General features: G+C 40.8%; 1 protein-coding gene across 1 annotated transcript in view; it reads left to right on the forward strand.

Moving 5' to 3' along the window:
* DNAH7 (dynein axonemal heavy chain 7) overlaps positions 1–12,980 on the forward strand; it is a 531,149-nt gene that overhangs the window by 80,806 nt on the left and 437,363 nt on the right. The window contains exons 16-18 of the mRNA XM_056535765.1: positions 792–938; positions 2,339–3,024; positions 6,476–6,662. Of these exons, the coding sequence (XP_056391740.1) occupies positions 792–938; positions 2,339–3,024; positions 6,476–6,662 (1,020 nt within the window). The remainder of the gene's footprint in view (positions 1–791; positions 939–2,338; positions 3,025–6,475; positions 6,663–12,980) is intronic.

Raw genomic sequence — 12,980 nt, forward strand, 5'->3', positions numbered from 1 at the left:
CCCTGGCTATCGGCGCCGCTGCCCGTTCTGTCCCCCTGACTATCGGTGCCGGCGCCCCATTGCACGGCGCGGCGCATGACGTCAATGCGCCGTGCAGTGCATAACAACGACGCAGGGGACGCACGCCGGCGGCCTGAAGCAGCGCGGACCCGACCCCGGCAACAGGTAATTATGCCACCGGGGATGGGGGGAGGCAACGGGGCAGCGGCGCCGGCAATGGGTGCTGCTGCCCCTTCTCTCCCCCTGGCTGTCGGCGCCGCTTCTCTCCCCGTGGCTATCGGCGCCGGCAATGGGGCGCCGGCACCGATAGTCAGGGGGACAGAACGGGCGCTCATAGCCAGGGGGTGAGAAGGGTCGACAGCAGGGCTCTAGACCCCAGGGAAGGCAGGGGGAGAGAAGCGGGCAGCGACGGCCTCTCTCTCCCTGCCTTTCCTGGGGGTGTATCGGGGTATACACGCGCACACACGCACCCTCATTTTACCATGGATATTTGGGTAAAAAACTTTTTTTACCCAAATATCCTTGGTAAAATTAGGGTGCGTGTTATAGGCCGGTGCGTGGTATACCCCGATAAATACGGTATATAATTTATTTTATTTTTTGTTTATCATGTAAAAAAAAACCCATCTAAAATAACAGTAAAGGAAGAAAATACAGAGGACACGCAGGTCCACTCAAGCAATATATATACATTTTTTACATTTCTCTTCTTAAAGAATGCACTTTACAATTTTTATTATTTTTGTTTGTAATTTGCTATATATATAATCATATGATACTTTTGTGTACAGTTGCGTTGTGAGAGGTTTATTGAAGAATTAGAAAACTATGGCAAGCAAGTTGAAGAATTTGATGCATATGGTGATATTCAGGAGGTTAACAAATACCTCAAGAAAGCACAGTTGTTAAATTCCAAGTTGGAACAAGCCATTGAAAAGGTTAGTATTGTGTTGTTTATGTGTTACTGCAAAGTATCCAATCCCCTTTCACTGCTAATATATTACATTTATGGTGTTTTATTATATTTCTTGTTCACACAATTAGGTTCTAGTTCATAGAAATTATCACTATCTGAAATTGCATTTTATTATAGTGGCCATTTATAACCCAAATAATGTATCTACAGATGTGTATATTGTCATCAACTGATCTATTGTATAATAATTATCTTTGTTTACTACAGCTGTGCACCTTTTATGATTCTACGGGGACATATGTCAGGCTGTTTATTTCTTCTACGTTGAACCATAATTTGTATAAATTAACTAGTAACATATCAATAAAACTGTCACTTATTAGTATATAGCACTAATTAAAGATTATTAGACAAATGTAAATCCAATTCTTTTAAGGGCTTATGCCTAAATGCGTGTTAAGCATTTAATAAATCAGGTGAAGTCACCTTGATTCCTATGTATGGATATATTTTAGACCAATACTATTAATAAAAATGATTTTTTATTCTAAATGCCACCCTGTTTAAATGCCATCTGTTTTTTTGCTAAATGTATGTTGAGCCACAAAATTATGTTAAGCGAAAATGACTAAATCATCATTTTAAAAGTATGCATCTATAATACAACAACATCTATGCCATGTTAGCTGCTCCTTTGGACACCAAGTAAGGGCGGCTCCATTTTACTATTTTATTTTAGGACATTTCGTGTACTGTACAGGACCCAGATGAAGCTCTTGTAAATCTCTGTCTATTTCAGTGTTTTCCAACCAGGGTGTCTCCAGCTGTTGCAAAACTACAATGCCCAGCATGCCCGGACAGCCAAAGGCTGTCCGGGCATGCTGGGAGTTGTAGTTTTGCAACAGCTGGAGGCACCCTGGTTGGAAAACACTGAAATAGACAGTGATTTACAGCTTCCAGCAGATCTTTCTTACTTTTATCTATATTAGTTATTTACTTATTTTTCTTTAATCCTCACTTTTTCCTATTTTTTAAAGACATTTTGGTGGCTTCAGAACCAATTACCAGGTTTCCATAGAGTTCTGGTCTCAACATACAATGGTTTCGACATACAAAGGTCGTCCTGGAACCAATTAATATTGTAACTTGAGGGACCACTGTATTGTGCATGTGACTATCCCTTGACCTGGCTGAATGTAATGTACAACTATTTGACGAAGTAAAGGGTTGCATTATAGGTTCTTTCAATGTGTTGGGGTCTCCCCCCCTGATGTATTGTTTGATGCGTTTGTCAAAGGCGATGCAGCAGGTCTTTACAGACTTACACGTTTGTAAACGTACCATGAAATTAAATCTAATGCTGCGAAGTTGAATTTATCTGCAATTAATTATTTGACATTTACAGAGATTTTTAAATTTCAGATTGATCAACTTAACTCAGAAGAGGAAGCATTTGGCTGGGTAGCTTCACAGTATCCACAAAGGAAAAAAATTCAAGAGTCTCTTAATCCATATCTAAGACTCTATGAAATTATAACGGAGTTTAACACAAAGTATAAAAATTGGATGGAAGGTCCTTATACTACAGTAAATCCTGATCTTGTAGAGCAAGATGTTGGAAATTATTGGAGATTACTTTACAAACTTGAAAGAACATTTACAAACTCTCCAAATGCTCATTCCCTAACAGTGAAGATCAAGCAGAAAGTAGAAGAATTCAAAGAAATTATCCCACTTATTCAGGTTGTTTGTAATCCAGGATTACGTGACAGGCACTGGGAGGCAATGTCTGCTATTGTTGGCTATCCCATTAAACCCCAAGAGGACACAAGTGTTAATAAGTTCTTGGACATGAAACTCCAACCATATTTGGATAAATGTGAAGGCATTAGTGAAAGTGCAAGCAAGGAATATTCACTTGAAAAAGCAATGGAAAAAATGGTTTCTGAATGGGATCAAATGGAATTCACTTTACTTCCATATCGCGAAACTGGGACCTATATTCTATCAGCTGTGGATGATATACAGATGCTGCTAGATGATCACATTGTTAAAACACAAACCATGAGAGGGTCTCCCTTTATAAAGGCTTTTGAAAAGGAAATAAGGTAAAGAATATTGTTGTGTTTTAAAGAAAGAAAATTGCACATTTCTATTATTCATACTACCATTCATTTATTTACCCTAAGGGTATGTTCACACTACGGATATGTTGCTGAATCTCCGCTCGTGGATTTCAGCGAGTGGAGATTCAGCCTTGCAGCCGGCGGCGGCGGTAGGACCGTGCGGCACTGCGCCATCATCATTGACGGCTATGCAGTGCTCGCGGACTTCTGTGCAAAGAATGAACATGTTCTTTCTTTGCGTGGAACAATTTCAGCGGCAGAATTGTCCACTTCTGAAATGCTACAATGTGAACAGGTCTCGCGGAAGACCTATTTACACTGATGCTAAAGTTCACTGTGCTGAATTCTGCAGTGTGAACATACCCTAAAAATGCCTATAATGTTAGACCTAGAAGTACAGCGGCCACAATGTATAGGATACACTGTATGGCAGTGCGGTCTGCCATTCCATTCAGTGCAGAGAGCAAGGCTTCGTTCTAGAGATCATGGGAATCCCAGAGGTCGGACCCCCATCCCCCGCAATCAGACATTCATTCTATGAATAGGGGACATGTTTTGGGGGCTTAAGTACTCCTTTAAGTTATACCCATGTGACACCTTTATGGCATGTGCACATGACTGGTGGGGTTCCACAATGAAGACCCTTACATATCAGGAAAAGTTTTTCTGTCCCTTTACTGAGCACTCCGGACTGGACAAAGTTGTGCAATGCTTGGCTGTTTTCGCAACTCTCAAAAACTACAAAATAGAGAGACACGTGTTTTGACCTTTTCTCTTAAGTGAAACCCCCACTTATCAGACATATAGGGGGAGATTTAACAAAACCTCTGCAAAGGGAATGTTGCCCAGTTTCCCATAGCAACCAATCAGATTGCTTCTTTCATTTTGCAGAGGCTTTGTTAAAAAAAAAAAAAGAAGCGAGCTCTGGACAGGTTTTCCTCTGGACAGGTTTTGATAAATCTCCCCATAAAGCTCTTATTGGGAGAGATTTATCAAAACCTGTGCAGAGAAAAGTTGACTGGTTGCACATAGCAACCAATCAGACCGCTTCTTTAATTTTTCACGGGCCTCGTTAAAAATCAAAGAAGCAATCTGGTTGCTATGGGCCACTGGTCAACTTTTCCTCTATATATCTTTTGATAAATCTCCCCCCCTTGTTCATATGCCATACATGTCACCAATAGTTTTACTCTTTAATGTTTTATCATAGCCCTTGGGTATGTTACAGTTTGACAGTGTGGTATCGGGCTAGAAAAGGTTGTGCATCCCTGGACTAAATAGTTCACATATATACAAACCAATGTCCACCACTACTGTTGTTACGGAGTATGTGACACCTTCAGATCATAGAAAGCACTGTGAACTTACTGCTCCTTTATATCATCCTTCTGCCAATCACAACATTTTAGAAAACTTTTTTCTTCTCAAATCAATCCATTTAAAAAAAAAATGCTGAACTCCTATAGGAAATGACATCGTAGGCAGCATATATGCAAGATGGCTGTTTATACTTAAAGGGAAACTGTCATAAATTTCGATCTGTTTGATCCACAGGCAGCATGACACGAGGACAGACTGTTATAACAATGATGTATGATGCACTCTGAAACGCTGCAGCATTTTAATGGAAACATAACAGACTGGGAACAGGGCTCAGAATCATTTTGGTGGTCCCGGGTAGCTCCTTTTCTGCCTTCCTAGCCTTGGTCGACAGACCTGTCCTTTTAAGCAAATATAGAGAGATCTATCAATCAAGGCCGGTGTAGTGAAGAAAACTATGTGATAGAATATGAAACTACAGCACTGAAAAGTGCTGAGTTATCTCAGGATCCTTGATTGGCTGAGACGCACATACTCACCCCCTACCATTGGTTCTTTGGGGGGGGGGGGTGTATCATGTGATCAACTCCACTGTGTTGTGACACAGTTTCTTCAGTGTATTTTGTACATGGCTGCTCTCATACCGGGAGGAAACACACTGTCTCCCTCTGTGAGAGCACACTGCTTGGGCACAGTAACAGGTTCTTATCCCCAACCCTTTCTGGGGGATCATGGATCAGAAGCTCTGCACTACGGGAGGTGATTTCATTCATTCCCCCATGTGGGCATCGCGCTGTGGGGGGAGAAGCTGTCAGTTTCTTAACCCTTACACCCCGCTCGGTGATCAGAAGCACTGCACTGTGGGTCACAATATATTCAATCCCTGCAGCGCTATCCCCACATCGGGGAATGCATGAAATGACCTCCCGCAGCGCAGAGCTTCTCATCCCCGTTGAGCAGAAGCTGACAGCTTCTTCCCCTGCTATCCCCACATCGGGGATTGAATGTATTGTGACCCGCAGCGCTATCCCCACATGGGGAATTAATAAAATGTGACCTGCAGCACAGTGCTTCTGATTCCCGAGCGGGGTTGGGGATCAGAAGCTGACAGCTTCTCCCCCTGCAGCGCATCCCCCACATCGAGGAATGAATGAAATCACCTCCCGCATTGCAGAGCTCCTGATCCCCGATCCCCCAGCGGGGTCAGGGATCAGAAGCTCTTACTGTGTCTGAGCAGGGGTGCTCTCAGAGCGGGGAGACAGTGTGCTACGTACAAAAGCGTACAGCAGCCACATACAAAACACACTGAAGAAAACTTATTGATCACGTGATTGATCACAGACCGGTAGGGCATGGAGAAGTCACCAGGGACCACCCTAAAAAATAAATGCTGATATTGCTGATATGCTGAATAGGCTGATGTTATGAGTGTGATTTCCAGAGTTTATCATACATCATTGTTATAGGGGAGCTTAATTCTGTTTTATGCTGCTTATAGTTTAGGCAGCATTTAACTGATGACAGGTTCCATTTAAAATTCCCTCTAAATTGTAGGCCATGTAAAGTTATACAATTTTTTTTTCTGAATATATAACATTTTCAAACTTTCCTCCCTTTTCTGTTATAACTGCCCCTCTCTGCTTCTTGTTTACTGCTGATTGTCTATGTTATATACCACCTCTTCCTACCCATTTAAGTCATTGGCTAGCAAAATCAGCTGAAGAAAATTTGCAGCAAAATATGGCCTAACCCTACCCTAAATGTGTCTAAAACTTAGAATAAATGTGGTGCAAAAGGCATATACCAGTTTCTTGTTGTAAATTAAACCATCATTTCGGAGTGTATGGAATAGTCAATCTACCCCAACATCTCCAACATGAGATATTGTAGAAGAGAATACCATTGCAAGTGTCTGGAGGAGCATGCCACATTTTGTTTGGGCCGGAGGTACACTGATTCCCCATATAGTTTTATAAGTGCTATAAGCTTTGTATAACTGTGATGTTAAAAGGTGCTAAAGAAAACCTGTGTGCTCATACACACACATGTATTTTAATACCCTCAAACAACATCTTATTTCAGACAGTTAAATTAGCCTTTGCTTTCTTTACAGAGATTGGGAAGGAAAGTTGTTGCTTCTCCAAGAGATTCTGGATGAGTGGCTAAAAGTCCAGGCTACTTGGTTGTACTTAGAGCCCATATTCAGCTCTCCAGATATAATGGCCCAGATGCCGGAAGAAGGAAGGCGGTTCTCAACTGTAGATAAGACATGGAGAGACCTGATGAAACTAGTATTGTTGGTAGGTGGCTATAGTTCTAATTGTGTTGTGTAAAGGTGTTATAGGAAATAAGATGTGCGTGGAGAAGATAGGAATACACTCTGAACAAGATGTCATAATATTACATTACATTCATGAATAATCAACACATATTGCTCAACAACTACCATTTGTTATTAATACAAACTCATCCTTTATATTTCCACCTATTATATCCAGTACCTACTGATGTTCCTGTAGTACTATCTCTTAATGTAAATCTCCACAAGATGGTGCTGTGATTTCAGCTTAAAAATGTAATGACTGAACAAAAAGATAGACATTTCTTCCCTACTGATCAACATAAATAAACTTGCTCTATCTTCTATTTTCATGATAATATAGGCTAGCTCTTAGTATTTTGGGATGAAAGGGATTGCAAATGTGATCTTTCAAGCATCTAACCTGTCAGGGTAATTATGAATAATTGCTGCTTAAAAATGTGGATTTCCTGTTTACTAAAATATAGAACAAAATCCTTGGTGGGTTAATGACATAGGATTTTATATTTATTTTTCAAAAGGTGACTTTTTAAAACAGTTCTTAAATGAATATGGTTCCTATGGTAAATCAGTATACAAAGTTTTTTCGATATACAATTAAAACAGTAAAAAATCATTAATTCTATAAATAAGGAATTTGTCAGTGGTAAAAAGGGGTATTCTGAAACTAACTCTTAAAGGAGATATGCAGCAGAACAAATGTATCCCTAGAGGATAAGTGTCTGATTGCGGGGAGTCCGACCAATGGGACCTGTATGGGGCCCTAGTTCAGCCCCGGCTCTGCTCCTCTAATGCACGTGTTGTACCCAGCAAAATTAGAAACACCAATAAACTGCCTAAGAGGGTGCTTTAAAATGTAACTTTTAATGATATACCTTAAAATTATAATACCAAAAATTTGGTGCATGTGATATACCAGCACCTGAATTAAAATATTGACAGTTGTGGTCAAAATATGATGTATGGACAGTGGGGGGTATTTATTAATATTAGCTGTGCGTAGTCATTTTTTACCTCGGTTTTTCCTGCGGTGTTTTTCACGGAAGTGCGCCAAATTTATCAATTGTCGCACATCCGTTAATAACTTTGGCGCAAATTCCGAAACTAACAGACCACAGCGTCTTCCAGTCAGAAACGGCCGCCATTTCTCCCGCGCTGCTAGCAGGCTTGCCAGTCGTCTTTTCAGATTTCTTTGTGGTAAGATATCCTTGTGTTTTTCTGCAGTAATGTTTTAAGCATCGTTTGGAGCAATTAGTTTAGTTATTGATCAACTATAGGGCTTAATTGGGGGACATTTCCAACCCTTTCATATTTCAGGATCGCAATCTTTCATAGAAAATCCCCGAATTTGCCTAAACTAATGTTACGGTCAATTACAATACTAAGCTTGAAATGTGTAGATATAACAGGCTTTTTAAGAAGAAGAATAGGGGTCCGGTTGTAATGGCATAGATTTAGAATATTTCCAAGGTGTATTTTATCATGGCGTTGAGATGCGTCTCGTTTGCGGTATTAGTGAACAATTTTGCGACAAAGAGTAAAAGGCGCAAATAATAATTTCACATCCATTGGAGCTAAAGTAGCTATTCTGCTTAAGAATAAGGTTCGACGTTAAATACGGTGGAAAACGTTTGTCGCACCAAAAGTCGCAAAAACCTATTGGTGCACGTGATTAGCGACAAACAACCGTCAAAAAACAGGGGTAAAACCAATGATAAATACCCCTAAGTGTGTCCAATTTTCTAATATATATACAGATGTATTAGTGGATGCCACCCTGGGCTTAGGAAGGGCCCACTCCAACCCAGTGGTTAAAGGTGTATTCCAAGATTCTTTTTTATTTGACTAAGCTACAGGGGCTGTAAAGTTAATGTAGTTCATAATATAATGTCTGTACCTGTCTCTAAACGGCTGGTCTCGTATTCTTATGTGATCTTTGCTCTGGATGTTCATTTTTTAACAGCATACGAAATTACTCCTGTCTCTGGTATTTCCCAGGATGCAGTGCGGCCGAGACCTGACATCAATAGTCAGGTGATGACAGGGAGCCTGTTCTGCTTCAATGGGTGGAGCGACCACAGGGAATTAGCAACAGCTGGAGGCACACTGATTAGAAAGCACTGACCTTTTTCATTTAATCTAGCTTGTTTGTTGTTCAAATGGTGGGGTAGGCTGATGTGTGAGAAGTAGGAAACTGGAATCCTTCTTAGTATGTCCAGTAGCATACACTATTACAATAGCATAGCAAAGAATATGATACCACAGACGCGTTTCTGCTGCTAAGTTACAAGCAGCATCCTCAGGGGGGGTATATACATGAATATTAGATGGAAACATGACCACACAGGGGGAAGGATAATCACACCTATGTTAGTAAACTAAAAACATATGTAAAACCCATAAACAGGTGAGTGGTGAGAGGGTTATAATTCGGTGGGAAAAGAAACACTCCCTCAAAATGCCATCTTTCCTGTATTTTTTTTAGATAGGGTTTGTTGTCATATGCATAACATCTCAGGACCGCTCCCACCACCTGTAAGAATAAACAGAAAACAAGGAATTTGTCAGTGGCAAAAAGGGGTTTGTTCCGCAGAATATCTCCTTTAAAGGGGTACCCCGCCCTTAGACATCTTATAGAATAGTGGAAAGGAGTGGAGAAAAAAGGATCCCACTTGATGTGGTTGCCAGAAGAGACGAAGTCCAAACTTGGATCCGTGGTGTAGTAAACCAAAGGATTTTATTTGTAATGGTAGCAGTTAAAACAATAAAATAATAAAATGGCTGCAGAATAGGATGACGCGTTTCGAAGGAACACCTTCCTCCTTCTTCAGATCAGTGTCTTATGGGATAAGATGTCTGATTGTTGAGGTCCCTGCTGGGACCCCCCTGCAATCATTTAGAACGCCGTCTGCGGCATCGATGGCTTGTGATGTCACGGCCATGCCCCTCAATGGGAGGTCTATGGGAGGGGATGTGGCGGACGTCACGCCCTCTCATAGACTTGCATTGAGTGGGAGGGTGTGATGTCACGAGAGGGTCGTGGTCGTGGCGTCACAAGCCTCCGGTGCTGCAGCCGGCGTCCTAAGCGAACGCCAAGTGCTGCAGGGAGATTGTGGGGGGTCCCAGCTTTTCACTATTGTGCCTGTAATGTCAAGTTATGTCTTAAGTGCTTAACTTGCTTTACATGTGTGGGGTGTTTTGACCCCTTTTTTTGTGATTTCACTGTCCTCCCAGCTTCAACATTCCTCCAGTCTGACTATGACTGTTGCCTCGAGCCCAGGATCCTGTTTGGCTCGAGACAACAGCTGATCACAGGAGGCTTGGCATCTTCTTGTCTTCCTTGACAAGCCAGCCCCCTAAAGACATGTGCGGTCCAGCTGTACAGCTGTATGCATCACCCACTGTCAGCAGACTGCTGAGATAACGTGACAGCGGGGGACGCATTCAAAGTTTAGTTTTTACACATTGCACTTTATGGTAAAACTGACATATTCTCTTTTTTTTGTTGGTCAATATAATTTAAATGATGCCCATGTCCCTACGTGCTTTATTATTACTGTACTACTTAATGGGGTACTCCAGTAGAATTATAATTTTTTTTTTTATTAAAGAAGATTTTAAAAAAAGTTTTAAAAAATTTGAAATATGTAAATCACCCCCTTTTCCCATTTTACCCCCAAAAAGAGTTAAAAAAAAACTAATAAACAGATTTGGTATAGCCGCTTGCATAATTATCCAAACTATTAAAATATATTGTTAATGATCCAGTAGGGTGAACGGCGTAAATGTTAAAAAATAAAGTCAAAAATTGCTGCTTTTTGTTAACATCTCATTCCCTAAAAAATTTATAAAAAGCGTCAAAAAAGTCATAAATACGCAAAAGTGTTACTAAAAAAAAGTTCAGGTCACGGCGCACAAAATGAGCCTCATACATGCCCGTATACGGAAAAATGAAAAAGTTACAGGTGGTTGATTTTAAACATACTTATTTTGTAAAAAGAAAGTTTGAGATTTTTTTTACCCCTTAAGGACTCCATTTGGGCCTTAAGGACAATTTTATTTCTACGTTTTCGTTTTTTCCTCCTCGCCTTCAAAAAATCATAACTCTTTTATATTTTCATCCACAGATTAGTATGAGGGCTTTTTTTTTGCACGACCAGTTGTCCGTTGTAATGCATTCACTCACTTTACCATAAAATGTATGGCACAACCAAAAAAATACTATTTGTGTGGGGAAATTAACCCCTTAAGGACCCAGCCATTTTACACCTTAGGACCCGGCCATTTTTTGAACATCTGACCACTGTCACTTTAAACATTAATAACTCTGGAATGCTTTTACTTATCAATCTGATTCCGAGATTGTTTTTTCGTGACATATTCTACTTTAACATAGTGGTAAAATTTTGTGGTAACTTGCATCCTTTCTTGGTGAAAAATCCCAAAATTTGATGAAAAATTTGAAAATTTAGCATTTTTCTAACTTTGAAGCTCTCTGCTTGTAAGGGAAATGGATATTCCAAATATTTATTTTATTTTATTCACATATACAATATGTCTACTTTATGTTTGCATCATAAAATTGACGTGTTTTTACTTTTGGAAGACACCAGAGGGCTTCAAAGTTCAGCAGCAATTTTCCAATTTTTCACAAAATTTTCAAACTCACTATTTTTCAGGGACCAGTTCAGGTTTGAAGTGGATTTGAAGGGTCTTCATATTAGAAATACCCCACAAATGACCCCATTATAAAAACCGCACCCCCCAAAGTATTCAAAATGACATTCAGTCAGCGTTTTAACCCTTTAGGTGTTTCACAGGAATAGCAGCAAAGTGAAGGATAAAATTCACAATCTTAATTTTTTACACTTGCATTTTCTTGTAGAACCAATTTTTGAATTTTTACAAGGGGTAAAAGGAGAAAATTTATACTTGTATTTGTAGCCCAATTTCTCTCGAGTAAGCACATACCTCATATGTCTATGTAAAGTGTTCGGCGGGCGCAGTAGAGGGCTCAGAAGCGAAGGAGCGACAAGGGGATTTTGGAGAGTACGTTTTTCAGAAATGGTTTTTGGGGGGCATGTTGCATTTAGGAAGCCCCTATGGTGCCAGAACAGCAAAAAAAAAACACATGCCATACCATTTTGGAAACTAGACCCCATGAGGAACGTAACAAGGAATTAAGTGAGCCTTAATACCCCACAGGTGTTTCACGACTTTTGCATATGTAAAAAAAAAATAAAAAAATTTCACTAAAATGTGTGTTTCCCCCCAAATTTCACATTTTTGCAAGGGTTAATAGCAGAAAATACCCCCCAAAATTTGTAACCCCATCTCTTCTGAGTATGGAGGTACCCCATAAGTTGGCATGAAGTGCACTACGGGCAAACTACAATGCTCAGAAGAGAAGGAGTCATGTTTGGCTTTTTGAGAGCAAATTTTGCTCGGGGGCATGTCGCATTTAGGAAGCCCCTATGGTGCCAGGACAGCAAAAAAATACCCACATGGCATACCATTTTGGAAACTAGACCCCTTGAGGAACGTAACAAGGGGTACAGTGAGCATTTACCCCCCACTGGTGTCTGTCAGATCTTTGGAACAGTGGGCTGTACAAAATATTTTATTTGCACAGCCCATTGTTCCAAAGATCCGTCAGACACCTGTGGGGTGTAAATTCTCACTGCACCCCTCATTACATTCCGTGAGGGGTGTAGTTTCCGAAATGGGGTCACATGTGTTTTTTTTTTCTTTTTTGCATTTGTCAAAACCGCTGTAACAATCAGCCACCCCTGTGCAAATCACCTCAAATGTACATGGTGCACTCTCCCTTCTGGGCCTTGTTGTGCGCCCCCAGAGCACTTTGCGCCCACATATGGGGTATCTCCGTACTCGGGAGAAATTGCGTTACAAATTTTGGGGGGCTTTTTTCCCCTTTACCTCATGTCAAAATGAAAAGTATGGGGCAACACCAGCATGTTAGTGTAAAATTTTTTTTTTTTTACACCAACATGCTGGTGTAGACCCCAACTTCCCCTTTTCATAAGGGGTGAAAGGAGAAAAAGCCCCCCAAGATTTGTTAGGCAATTTCTCCCGAGTACGGAGATACCCCATATGTGACCCTAAACTGTTGCCTTGAAATATGACAGGGCTCCGAAGTGAGAGCGCCATGTGCATTTGAGGCCTGAATTAGGGATTTGCATTGGGGTGGACATAGGGGTATTCTACGCCAGTGATTCCCAAACAGGGTGCCTCCAGCTGTTGCAAAACTCCCAGCATGCCTGGACAGTAAACGGCTGTC

The sequence above is a fragment of the Hyla sarda genome, chromosome 8 (assembly GCF_029499605.1).
Source record: "Hyla sarda isolate aHylSar1 chromosome 8, aHylSar1.hap1, whole genome shotgun sequence".
NCBI lineage: Eukaryota > Metazoa > Chordata > Amphibia > Anura > Hylidae > Hyla > Hyla sarda.